The sequence below is a fragment of the Haliaeetus albicilla genome, chromosome 12 (genome assembly GCF_947461875.1).
Source record: "Haliaeetus albicilla chromosome 12, bHalAlb1.1, whole genome shotgun sequence".
Lineage (NCBI taxonomy): Eukaryota > Metazoa > Chordata > Aves > Accipitriformes > Accipitridae > Haliaeetus > Haliaeetus albicilla.
The window spans coordinates 33,253,398-33,267,226 of NC_091494.1; the positions used below are offsets into that span (position 1 = coordinate 33,253,398).

A 13,829-nucleotide genomic window follows, 5' to 3' on the forward strand; every position below is an offset into this window, starting at 1 on the left:
TACCTTCCATCCTCAGAAATAGATTATGATGTTTGAGCTGAATCCTCCAAAGAACATTAGCAAAAACTTTCAAAAGGGCACCCAGCATGAAAAATGTGCATAAAAATATTTAGATTTGAAAGGATATAACCAACTATTTATACACACACACGTACCATATATATATATATAAAAATATATACGATACTGCCTCTCTACCAGAATATATCATCATTTATCAGCCAAAACCAAATTCTGTTGAAACTGACACATCTTTTTCAAGCTTTTATTGCTTAAAGGATTCTAGCAGTACCAACCCTCACACCTGCACAGCTTCCTTTCACATAGCGGTATTATGCTGGCATACAAAGTGTCCTGGGATTGTTTTATCTGGGCGGGGGAAGGACAGCTAAAGATTCTAGATCTGGAATATGAACCTCAAGCAGCTTTTTCCAGCTACATAAACAATTACACCACCTTAAGGCATACCAATCAGAAAGGTCCATTCTTGCTACCACATCATAATGATACATGTTTTCTGTGCAGCCAAATATACTCTTATGTACTTTTCCTTTGATGTTACTCAGACAAAAATAAGGAAATAATTAAGTATTGACCCAAATAATGACATACTGCTTGAAGAGCAAAGTAGTGAAGATTTTAAAAAGTAATATAATGAATGAGATGACAAATACTTTATAAAGAAGAGTTTGATTAATAACACTGAACATGGTTTCAAGGATTCATGCTACTAAGTGCATAAGTTTATTTATAAAGAATTTACAAATTTATTCTTTCTGTTGCACAATTTAAAGAAAGGCACAAGAGTGGAAGAAAGCAATCAACAGTAAAAATATTTTCACTTAGATAAGTAACACTCCCATAAAAACTGTGGAAATCACAATGAAAGGAGTAATAAATGAGCATTGGAAAAAAAAAAGAAATCAACAAGTCAGCTCTCAAAAAGTAAGGAGAACATAATTAGTCTCCAAACCAAAATTGTAAGAGAGAAAATAAAAACTGCTTTGTCAATTTTGAATATTTTCAATTTTCCACTAGTACAAAAAGCCAGAGTTTCAAAAACCACAGTTAAGCTATACAGATCTAGAGCAGCATTGAATACCAAGCCACTGCATTTCTCCATCTCAGCTCAGTAGGCGGGAGCTCTGGGGAAGAGTGTAGGAGGAAGGCGTGGACCCCAGAAGGGACAACAGTAGGTAAAAGGTGAAGTATGTACAGACTGAAATGATTATGCACAAGAGGGACAACATGGAGGTGGACATATCAATTAAAAAAATGGTCAAGAAGAGGACAGAGGGTTCCAGTGCAAATCATCTTAAAAAACTGCTCATTGGAAGTCACAAAGCTGGCAACAGAGCATAAACCATCATATACCTGTTTGCTATTTCTGTTCCCCAAGAATATAATCTCTTCAAGCCTTTCTAACCTGTTGGCTACTGAGCAACATGCAACTCCATAGGGCAATTTATCTGACCTATCTTAAAATGGTCTGAATCACCTTCTGTAGGTGCCTGTCTCTTTGCATTGGCTATGGAGAGAGGCTAGACACCTAGGCTAGACTGTCTGTCTGTGTAACTAAAGCTAGAACCCAGCCCTCAGTCTTTTTCATCTTCTCATGAGGAAGTACAATCTTATGCTCATTTTAGTCATCCTGTGCACCCAGCTTGCCTCTGAATTCCCCTGACTTCAGCATTACTGTATTTTCAGAAAGCTGACCAGAACAGAACACAGTATTCCAAGACAAGTCACTGATTTATAACAGCACCACACCAGTACTGGTATTTCCCATTACATTCTTTGCAGACTTCATACTGCAGTGACCAGTTTGTTTTTTCAAACACTACTGCAAACTGTGGCTAGATTTTCACTGAGCTATCTATGAAAAATATAAGCACTCAAGTTAAGGTCCATGCACAGACCACAAATTCAACAACTTGTCCAAAGTATTTTTTAAAATGGGTATTAATTTTTTACCCACATCAGAGTCTATCTGCCATCATAACAGCCTCTCCTTTTACTACAACTCTTCAAAATCCCCTAGTCTTCTCTAAACTTGACCAGCTTAGACCAGCTTAGATGGTTTTGTAACACCTGCAAACACTACCTCTTGGCTGCTTCCTCCACGTAGACAAGGAAATCATGGTCACATTTACACTGTGTCTTACACATAATAAGCAGTCTGATGCAGAAATAAGAAAAATCAAATTTTAATTTATTCAAAAACAACAGTAATAAACATAATGTTCAGTAAGGTGAAACAATCAGACAAATATTTCATTATGTAAAAGAGGTCCCTCATGTTTAGGAAAACTAATGCTTGGAAACTTACCTTATAGTCAGGTAACAGTTAACTCTGTTACCAACAGCAAAATAATCAGCTGCAGTTAGAATGTCTATGCCATGTGGAAAAGTGCCCTACAAACATCATAGGGAAGAGGGGAGAAAAAAAAAAACCAAAAAGAAAATATTATTTAAAAATGTAAAATACTTTCCAAATAGGCAACATCATTGAAAACAAATCTACTACTACTCTCCAAGCAGTGAAAAAATAAAATTTAATTTCTAATTTCTAGTAAAATCACTTATACTAAAGGTATAAAGGATATCGGATATACAAACAGCAAAATACCTAGCTTCACTTATGAGTCAGTGACAAACAAAGTAAATAGCAGCAGGTGATAAACTATGCAATATCTATCTTAACACCTTCAAGTCATATCCAAATATATATTTGGTGAATGCATGACTGTGTATGTACACAAAAAATTATTTCTCTAAAAGAAGGTTTAGATAAATGTAAACATGTTTTCAGGTTATGTGAAGGGACAAGTATCTGCTGCAAGTTTTATGTAGTACAAAATTAGAGATTTAGGCACCAAGATATGCATCACGTAGAATATATGGCAGTTCTATTACTTCTATTTGTTTCTACTTACACATATATTTTATGACTTGTTTATTAATGAACTAAAAAACTGGGGTTAGTTTGTTTTTAAAAAGAACACTAGTTCCCAGCAAAGCCTGAAACTTTGAATACTACAGAAGTATCACACTTCTGACATCACTGTTCAAAAAATTCTGGTTTTAGAAGATAAATCATCTTTCCAAATATGCAATTGCCACCTAAAAATTTGCCTTTTTATATAAGCAATACAATTCAGATATTCAGAATTTTGATTGGCTATGACTGATTTAATACAGTATTACGCAGCAAGGCCGTGTTTTGGAATGGAGGAGGCAGCATAGCCTCCACAAGCCATAATTAAGTACAAATGGAAAACAGCCAACTGAGAGACACTACACTCACTTACAGAAGGGACAATCATATGATATTTAAGCAATAAGGCTATGTGGAAGTACAGGTTCTGGATATGATAGAGTTTTGTTTGTTTACAGCTCACTCATCCCTTCCACATTAGGATACAGCCATGCAAAAATAGTAGAAAATATCTCTAGATCTAAGCCTGAATAATTAAAGAAGTATATACTGCAAGCAGTGGGAAGCTGACAGCTACTGCGGAGGTCTTATTCTGGGAAGCATAATGCCAACAGTCCAAAAAAGCAAGGCCTGGAATCTGACTGAACCAAGAAGGATAGACAGAATTTTTATGGCTTATCCAAGAGACTACCTGCAAGCCCTAATAAAAAGGTGAAATGACTGCATGCACCAAAAGCCTAATGAAACACTGATTAGGGAGAAAAATGTACACATGATAAATACCTCAGTATGTTTTATAGCCAAACAACAAGACAAACAATGAAATATATACAAATGCATACCGTACATAAGGAAAATCACAGCTAAACAATTTCAATTCTAGCTGCTAGTTGGACCTTGCTGTCTATTACTTGGCTGTAAGTGTGCCAATTTGATGCCAAAGGTCATGGTGCCACAGTGCATGTCAGTGAGACAGCAAAATTCCTGACACCAAGTTCATGAGTACAGAGGTCATGGCTGATGGGACAGACAGTCTTCAGAGGAAAAGCTAAGTTTCTATTCTGTCAGTACACTTAAAACTTACTTCTCCAATATAGAAGTTTGTCTTACTAGAAGCATGTGCATTTCTCATGATTTATGCTTTTAAAAAATTCTTCAAAATTTCCAAAGTTTTCATTTACATGAAGTGTAAATTACAATGGCTTCTTTTTCCGAGGCCATAAAAGCAAGCTCTTGGATTCAGGACATGTTGAATTGCAAAGGTGAAGCAGGCAGGAACCAGGAAGTAAGTGAGGTCAACTTTTTTCTCCACCATTTACTATCAGCACTGTTAATTCAGATGGAGAATACGTTTCAGCTCCTTCCAATTCAGAGAAAGGGTTTCTCTTTCAACACATTACATCCAGGGAAAGAACTACAGAGGGTGTATCCACTGATTAAGTAACCATTTTCCTAGGCAGTAAGGAATGGTTCAGTAAGTAAAACTTCTGAACTTCTACAGGAACCAAGTGGAGACTGATAGCATTCTTCATGCCATGAAAACTTAGTGTTTCACTGCAAACTCCTCCTTAACATGCCAACATACAAGCTAAAATTGTTGTGTGTTCTATCAACACTGAAAAATTTGAATCATGGGTGAAAGCAGAGTCAATAAGGAAACTTTCTAGTTTTAAACTAACGTAGACCATACTCCTCTGATTAAGAATAAAAAACCTCCACAAAATTTTTGCTACATGGAAGCATTTCTAAACCTGCAGCACCCAGGAGCCCTATCTCACCTAGAACTAAAGTCACAGCAAGGTGTTTACTTCATTCAGTACCTCACAAAGTGCAATCAGGCTGAGTTGCTGTATGATGACTAACCTCTCCAGGCCAGTAACTATAGACCCAGAGAAGAATCACCCTGGCTTTTAGTTATCACAAACCCAGCTGGGTCAGGTCACCAAAAATATCTACCCTCTTCCTCCTAGTCTTCTTGCACCCTTTCTCTGCTATTAACCTAATTCTATCTAGAAATACACACACCAGTTACAGACACGTTGCCTAATACCGATAGTTCTAAAGGAACAATATCCCGGCTCATAACAGAGATCTTCAGGAATGGTAACAGGGAAAGCTAGACAGGATTTTAACAAAGATCCCTTAAGGAATGTCTTATTGATAACAAAATTTACTTTAACCATGCTCACATGCCCACACTGTCACAAGAATTCACTAACTGAATCTTCCCCCTCCCCCCCCCCCGCCCCCACTTTTTTCTTCCCTCTAAGTTGTATATTCAGCTTTATTAATTCCTCATGAGAAACCAGGAAACTTTGAAATCCAGGTCTTCATGCTATTTGCTTCTCCTCCGAGGCTGCAAATCAAAGTTATCTGAGCATTTTAACTACTTAAAGGTTGCTAAGTTTCATAGGAACTTACCACAATACTTTTTTTCAAAGCACTTAGGTACCTCCTGGAGTAACAGATTTCTCAAAATATCTATGTGGTAGCATTATGGTGCCACAGGCAAAACCAAATATTGAGTTTAAGACTCTTAAGCCTAAGGTAGTGTATCACCAACCAGAACAAAGATTGTGCAGCACACTTCAGTTGTTCTATTAAAAACTAGAAAGTCAATGAAACAAAAAAATAACCAAAACATTGCACTTTTCCTCCTTTAAGAGCATTGCAGTTTGCAAGGTGTAGAATGGCCATCACACCTGCTGATTTTGCTTTTCAGAATGACTGAAAACTACCAGAAAGCTCATTTTCTTCCAGAACTAGATTATTAAAATAAAACTCACATATCAGAAAAATATTCCACAAGAACTTGTTTGCTGATAATGAAAATAATTATTTTGTGACATCCTTTTACTCAATTTCTCTGAAGCCACAGCGTCTTATTTTGACTTTAGGTACTACACGTTTACAGTAACCTCCAAGGCACTAATGAATGAAGATTCAGGAAAGTTACCGTACCTGTCTCCCAACATTCTCCTGGAAGGCAGCCTAAGGAACAGAGAACAAACATACCAAAACGAGTCAGGTTTGCTTTTTGATAAACACCAGATGATGAATTCAAAACACACAACAATATAAATGACCCATGGCTTTTCTTTTTTAAATAAAGTAAGCTTTGTCAGTAGAACAAGCCCACGGGGCTTTTTTGTTTCTGCGTCTCTATGTTCTGGTGTTCTTAAAGCTGTATGTTGCATGACAGCAGTTTTAAGAATACCAAGTTTATTAAACTAGTCACACCCACAAGAGTGCTTTTGAGTAGTGACACAAGGCTTCGCACTGGAATTGAAAGTTAATACCTATAGACAACAGATATTGAGACAGCTCACTTCTGTCTGACTAGTTCAACTTAATGTGCTAGTAATAGGCAAAGTTTGATTCTTTGTCAATGAGAACTTCAGACAAAAAATTATTGAGAATGCAATACTTATTTGAAAGACACATCTGAAAGCACGCTGAAACACTGACATTATAAAACCTGAAGACAAAATTAATGTATGTTTCTTGTGTTTTGCATTACCTAAACTCAAAGTCTTGCAAAACGCAACAAATAAAGTTAATCTCTCTACTTGCATGGTATACAGAATAAAACCTACTTAGCTCCCTACTCCCTGCTTGAATTTTCTCCCTCTCTCAAAAAAGTAAATTATTTTTTTGTTCCTTAAAAGGATATACAATAATAAGTATTAATAAAAACTTCTGTAAATTTTAACTCTTTTCAGAAAGGAGAGATCATCACTATCTGGACACTTCTCTTAAGAAATATCGCTCCATCTACAACCACAGATCGCCAGCAATGGACAGCATTTGTCACCTGACAATTGATATTTAACATACAAGGGGAAGTCCCAATCTTTACTGAAAACGCCACAAGAATTTTGACAGACAGAGCTTCTGTATTTCCTACATAAATACAGTACGCATGTGGTAATCCACCTGTAAAAACAAAAGGTTAAGGTAGCTCACCAAGGTATCATACTTTACATATGGAGCAAGCACTCAGAGAACACAGGTGAAGCAAGCCCTAATGAAGCCAGAGTCTCTTAGTGCATTTCTGAGGTTATGTCTGTTTAGGATAATGACTGCAGTTCCTGTAGACTTGCCCAGGCTAGTTCAGCTCCTACTTGCAGTGTATATCCACTGCAGGACACGTAGCACAGGCTGACTCTAAACCGCTTACCCACCACCTTAGCAAGTTTTGGAGCCCACCTTAGCCTGCTCGCAGTTGCAGCCACGCTGCCAGCAGTGCCCCTGAGCTAACCAGTTTAGGATTGCCTCGGGTACAACCGTATGGGCTATGCTCCGTGGTGGCGGCAGTGTAGATACACCCTTGGGCAACACATAAAGCAGCCTCCCAGAACAGGAACATAAGCTGCAGCAATGCCTTACACTTGTTCTTCATTGTATGCTGTAGCCCAGCTTCTGACAACGATTTTTTTTCACTCCTTACCTCTCTACCAACATATGCTCCCAGCCAGGATTTGCCAGAACATCATTTCATGTCACCCTGCATCATTTATTTCTTTTTACTTACATATTAGCTTTAGATCTCCTTTTATGCTATTGAGACCCTTTTACTCAGCATAGGGATGTTTCAGCAGGCATAATGCTCTCAACTATCATATCCAAGGGATTTAATAGTTTAATCACTGCATTACAATTTCTTTTAAAAATGTACTGCTCAGACAAGTGCCTTAATGACACAAAATCTGTAAAGCCTTTTTTTGTTCGTTTTTTTTGTTTTAAATCAGAAACTTCAATGTCCAAACAACATAAATCTGGTCTCAAACCACTGAAAGTTTTATTCTACTTACAATATATATTTATAGGCCCAGAACTGAAATATACTGTGGCAAAATCATTGGAAAAGATGTATAGGGGTCTATAGACAATGTTGCAGCAAAACAGTTATTGTACATGAAGACTTCACATAGTTTCTTTACTTAATGTAGAAATTTTAAAATTCCACTGCTAATATCACCATTTCATTTTTTAACTTAGAAGAACAATCATGAAGATCTAAGAAACAGTCCAGCAGCATGGCAAAAATACTTAGCATTCACCTGATGTATTCTAAACATCTAATTTACATGTTAATTTACACTTAATTGATTAGTTTATCTATTGAAAACATACAACTTTAACCACTACTTGCAAACATAGATATTAGTATTGCCTTACTATAAATACATATGTCAATGATTTCAATTTAATAGCCTTGGAGAAAAATAATCAGTCTGTTATAGATTCTCATGCTTGTGTCATGAATTTACAATTCATGAAAGTATGAAGAGAAATATGGTAACTAGCAAAGTCCTCTATACATAGCTCGGTAGCTAGAAAATTTTCCAGTTGCAGACTAAAACTGTATAGTGACTTGTTTCACAGCGGTTTACTTAGGTTGAGGGAGGTTCCTATGTATCACCATGAACCTCTGTCATTTTCAGCACTGTTGTTGTGCATTTAAAAAAAAAAAGCTAAAAGGTGCCTCTTCTGCAAATAAGTTTTCAGCCAATTATGGGGAAATTTACAATGAAAAGCAAGATATTCAAAGAAAAACAGAAAAAGCCCTTTAAGGAATGTAAAAAACAGAATCCTAGAGTGTTTAGAGTTATATTTGGAAAATTTCACCACTGATTTAAGAAGACTTTGTAGACAATGCACATTCCAGCTGTGACAATTTAAAGACATTACTGTTCTAGGAGAACAGCATCTAATCCCAATTTTAGTAACAAAAATGTGATACGGTAAACTATTTTTCTTGGGTCTGAAAGAGTACATTGAACAGGAGAAGTTACGAGGAAAATCATCCCCACAATATTATTCTGTTAAAGCTTTGTGAAAGAAAGTAAAATAAAAATATGAAAATAATTAAACATATTGTTCATCCAAATGAAAAGGTGATTTTCTAGAGCTTATTTCATGTTCACAGAATTCCCTCCTTGTTCCTTTAGAACTTTTTTATTGTTTCACAAAAGAATTTTCTTCAGAATACTTAGGAGATTATTTTCAATAACTGAAAATGTTACTATTTCAATCATACTTTCAAACATCTGCAAATTCCTAAAAGATGCCAAATACTTCAATTGTTTTGTAATAATAATTTTTCATTTTTCAAACAATCCCCTTCTGGAGATGGAAAACTTGGATGCAAAGATCTTAATGTAAAGATTCCATGATATCAGAACCAAGATGAACAACTAGCCTTGTAACCCCAGTACTTCACTTTCCCACAAAAACTGAAAAAAATATTAAAAAAAATTAAAACATTCTCTAAGTCATGATTTTAAAACATATCAACCAACCGAGAGGGAAAAAAACCCCAAACCCTCTCTTTAAGATGTCAGAGCTGAATGGAGCCCAATCCAAGATCACTTGTTCGTGTGATTATTCCTTATAATAATTATTCATGAAACAGTTGCAAAAGTCAGCTCAGAATGCTTTTGGAGCTTCAAAAGAACAGTCTTGTTTTATTCTCTCTAACCTCAGGGTTCAAAATATCTCTACATGCTATTTTGTTTTATTGGGGCTCTGCATTATAATATATTGCATATTGTAATAGATGGAAAATCTAGTAAAACATGTTATTTATTTAAATATGTATTTAACTGTAGTAATGACTGGAAATAATTAGGACTCCCAAGTGTTTTTCTTCGAAATTGTAGTAATGCCTAGTAAACACAATGTTTTTCTTTGCCTGCCTTTCTAAAATAAGAAAAAAGATTTCAGTACTTTCATAACTATCCATCAAAACAGCAATTCCAAATTTTGACCAGCTCTAAATTAGAATGTACTAATGAAAAAATTAATTTGACTGGAAATAACCTAATTGCAGAATGCTCAATAGCTTGGTTTAAAGTAGAAGAAGGAAATGAGAAGAAAATGTACTTTATTTTGTACTCATTTGAAATATGGAAGCACAATCTGCACTAAGCTTATAGCATTAGTAAATGTATCTGATTTAGCACCATATTTCATGGTCAAACTATCGGTTTATGTTTAAGCAGAAAAACATAATGAAGATTACGCACGACTATTAGATCAAGCCACTAAAGGTAAGAAGTACATTTGTAGTGGCAATCATGTTAAAAAGAATTCTCGTCTTTATATATATTACCGCTGATTCCTAGGACAATTCCTACAGAGCAAATAAATAACTCACTTTTCACCATCTATACTCCTTAATGTTTTGTGCAGTTCTTGGGAAAGCAAAGCTACCTTTGTATTAAAATAAAATCCTTAGTGGAAAAAAGTGACTTAAATTAGCCAAGAATAGTGAATTCTAGTTTCTAAAGTTCAGGAGTTGAAGTTTGGGGGAAAGTAGCATTGTTCATATTAATTTAGTTGTACAGTATGCAAACAGTATGTTATATCAGTACTCAGCAATCTACAGCATCTTAGCTTCTATGCTTTGGTTTTAACCTATTTAGACAAAGTGATTTGTGATAAGATTACAGAAGCAACTGACTCACTTCCCCAGCAATTATGCTACAGCTTCATTCAACAGCTTAAACTCTCAAGCAGAGGGGTGGCTAGAAAAAATAAGGATGCTATCCAGGCATCCCTGAGAAATCCTTCTTATGCTATAAATGCATTAGCTTTCAAATTTTCAGTCAAAAAATAAGATAGACCTGTTAATTAATTTCCATGTTGCAAAGACAGCTTTTTTTTTAATTTTTTGTTTGTTTGTTTTAAATGCATTCACAGTGACGCTTATTCTTAGGAATAAAGACACCCAGTTCTTTGACAGATATTGTTTGGTCCTGTGTTTGAGCTAATACAGTTATTGGGTGGGGGTTTTTACATCTGCATAAGATAATTTGTTTTATCTGTGGAAACAGGCAACTCATACTTTTTTTCTTTAAGAAAGCAAGTTCAATATATACAACACACTGACTTAAATTCTCAAAGATGTCCATTCTTTCTTCTTACCAAATTCTATAACCTCTCCTCCATAAGTTCCCTTCTCTTAAGAACAATCACACATTCTTTTCAATTCTCAACAGCATAAATACTTTCTACAGAAAGGTTCCACAGAATATACTTTGGTGTCAGTCATATTAACTAGATAAGAATACCTACCTAATGGATTTATCACTTTCTTTTAAAAATTCCCAGTCCTACAGAAAAGACTTTTATACAATAACTGAAAATATGTTTGAAGGAGAGAGATTATTCTAGAAATTTTCAACTTACCACAATTACAGAGTAAGAGTTGATGAACAATTAGAAAATTCACAAAACTTACCAGCTTGGTGACTTGAAAAAGACACAGTGTTTGTATATTATGTATGATCCTTTTGTCTTTGATATTGTGACTAGAAAATGCTAACTAGCTCTTTCTTAGATACATTATCTTAACCATCATGACAACAACGCAGCATATTGTGAACTGTGGCCATAAATCAAGGTGTGGATTATATAATTTAGAATCTAAATTCACACCATACTTCTAAGGATTTAAAAAAGCACTTTTTTGTCCACAACACAATATATTGCTTATATACTGGAGTTCTACATAGCTAAGTCTACAAATTACATTAAATGAAAACAAACAAAAGTAACAGAAACATATAAGCTAGAATGTGATAACTTACAGAAGCAGCTCTTCTGCAATTAACATCGCGATCAAATACTGCAGCAATAACCAATGCACTAAGGAAATAAAATATTGAGTATTAGTACCAAAAATATGAGAAGAAATGTGTAACACCATCATTTCAACATTTAGACTTCTAAGCAAAACACACAGCATTTCCTCTAAGGAGCTTATTATTTATAAATACAAGCCTAAACTAAAATTTGAGTTGAAATAACCACGTACTTCCTCGTTTCTCTAGTTTGCTGTGGACTTCCCATAGCATAAAGAGACAACTACCATCCTACTGTGTCAAGCAATTTAAGTATGCAAATATGTTTAGCTGCATAGAAAGTTTTCTTTTTTAAATATAGCAGGAGTTTAAAACTTGGACATAACTATCATCTCTAATGTGAGATTCATTTAGTGCAATTTTAAGTTAAAACTTGGAAATACAGTTTCTCAATAGCCAAACACACAGCAAATCTTATATAGGGCTTATGCAAAACTGAAAGTTAAGCAATGGAAACTTGCAGCTATCTCTGCAAGAACAATCACAGCCTGTAAGTAACAAAAATCAGAAAACAATATGCAAATCCTGCTAAAAAGTGACTTGCAAGACATATTGCAAAGCAGTTTTTTTAAAAGGTGACTTGTAGATACAGAGACATGATTATACAAAACTATTTCTTTGTGCATGAAGTCTGGTAACCCTGCACAGTTTAATTCTTCTACCCCAAAAGAACTGCTTTTAAAAGATGTGCTACACAACAGAAGAGAGAGAATATATCCCAGGACATGACGTCTACAGCTTTAGAAATCCACCTCCAGCATTCAATTAACTTCAGTGACAAATAAACATCACTTCAGGAGAATCATTTAACCAGAAAATTATTCCTTTCAAACTCTGAAACTCTTCATTACATTATTTATTGACTCCAGGCAAAACAGGAAATAAATACTGGCTGAAAAGTAAATCCAAGATAGCTTTGCTTTAGCATAAAGATATTAATTACACTGATAATATCAAGCTTCCCTGGGTAGTGGCTATCAGTCTCCTACAGTGGAGAATACTGTGTTGTTAAAATTCACTGAAATGCATAATCAACATTGCCTCTGTAATTTCAGTTTATCTCCATTAAGAAAAATGAGACAGAAAGCAAAAATGAAATGAAAATAAACTCCAATAAATTGTTCAAAAGACAGTTAATGCTTTCTTATTGCTACTTGCATGAGCAATTCCTCCCTCTGCCACAAAGACATTAGGTGATTATAAGACAAAACACGGTCATCCAAATGATAGCGACTGGAAGAACAAATGTTCAGGAAGCATTCCATTAAGTAGCAGCATACATGGCTAGCTGTTGAAAAAGTGCGGGGTCAAATACATCATCTTCATACCATGTTTGCTAATTTTCTTCTCTGGCAAACTTAAAAATAATTTTAAAGGGACATTTAAGAAGTATATCGTTTTAATTATATGAATAGCTCCCATAAGTCTTTTAATTATAGAAGACAACATTCAAAACTAAGGAATTGGATGAAAATCGTCCTGGAAAGCAAAAAGAAGCAAATTTTTGCCTGATGTTTCTGATTATATGGACTATAAGGTAAAACATTATTTTGTCAGTTATGCAATATTTCAATATTGTTCTCTTCTGAGAAAACAGAAAAAAAAAAAAACCACCAAAAAAACCCTCAACAAGGCAGGAAGCTCAGAATCCAGAGTGTTGCCCTTACTGTGTCAAAGGTACCCTGAAGTTAAGCATTACAGAGTATTTCAGAGGAGATGTGCTGGCTCAGAGCAAAATCCTTCCAAGTCATTGTCTTGTCTCTGACAGTGGCCCAAAAGTGACACTTAGGGATGAGTGTAAGGACACACATATTAAATATTAACATACTGATTTGAAAGATTATGCAGTCTTTTCAAACTGGAAATGTTAGAAGACCGTCACTGGAGAATAAATACTGCTCTTTGAATTTCATAATTTCATAGTTAGACTTAAAATGTGCTTTATTAAATATAATGGAAAACAGTTTCAGGTTATTATACACAACAAGAGTTCAGCTTATAATCAAATTGTACTTTTCCATTTTTTCTTATTCTTCTGTTACCTCAAGACAAACCTGTATAAGTAAAACCAGCAAAACAACATACTGTCTATGTGATGCCACCTGAGTTATTCAGTGCTGCAACTGAATACCATGTTTAAGAAAAAAAAAAACCAACCAACAACAAAAAACCCCAGGAATTTCATCATTGCCCCTGTAGCCCCATTATATTCATAAATCATATTGTAGTCACTGTTTTAT

The 13,829-nt window shown here is 35.0% G+C and overlaps 1 protein-coding gene across 3 annotated transcripts in view; it reads right to left on the bottom strand.

Moving 5' to 3' along the window:
- TBCD (tubulin folding cofactor D) overlaps positions 1-13,829 on the bottom strand; it is a 131,570-nt gene that overhangs the window by 55,705 nt on the left and 62,036 nt on the right. For all 3 annotated transcript variants that reach the window (XM_069798914.1, XM_069798912.1, XM_069798913.1), the window contains exons 16-18: positions 11,536-11,593; positions 5,900-5,929; positions 2,330-2,415 (exon numbers count right to left, since the gene is read on the bottom strand). In XM_069798914.1, coding sequence (XP_069655015.1) covers positions 2,330-2,415; positions 5,900-5,929; positions 11,536-11,593 — 174 coding nt within the window. The remainder of the gene's footprint in view (positions 1-2,329; positions 2,416-5,899; positions 5,930-11,535; positions 11,594-13,829) is intronic.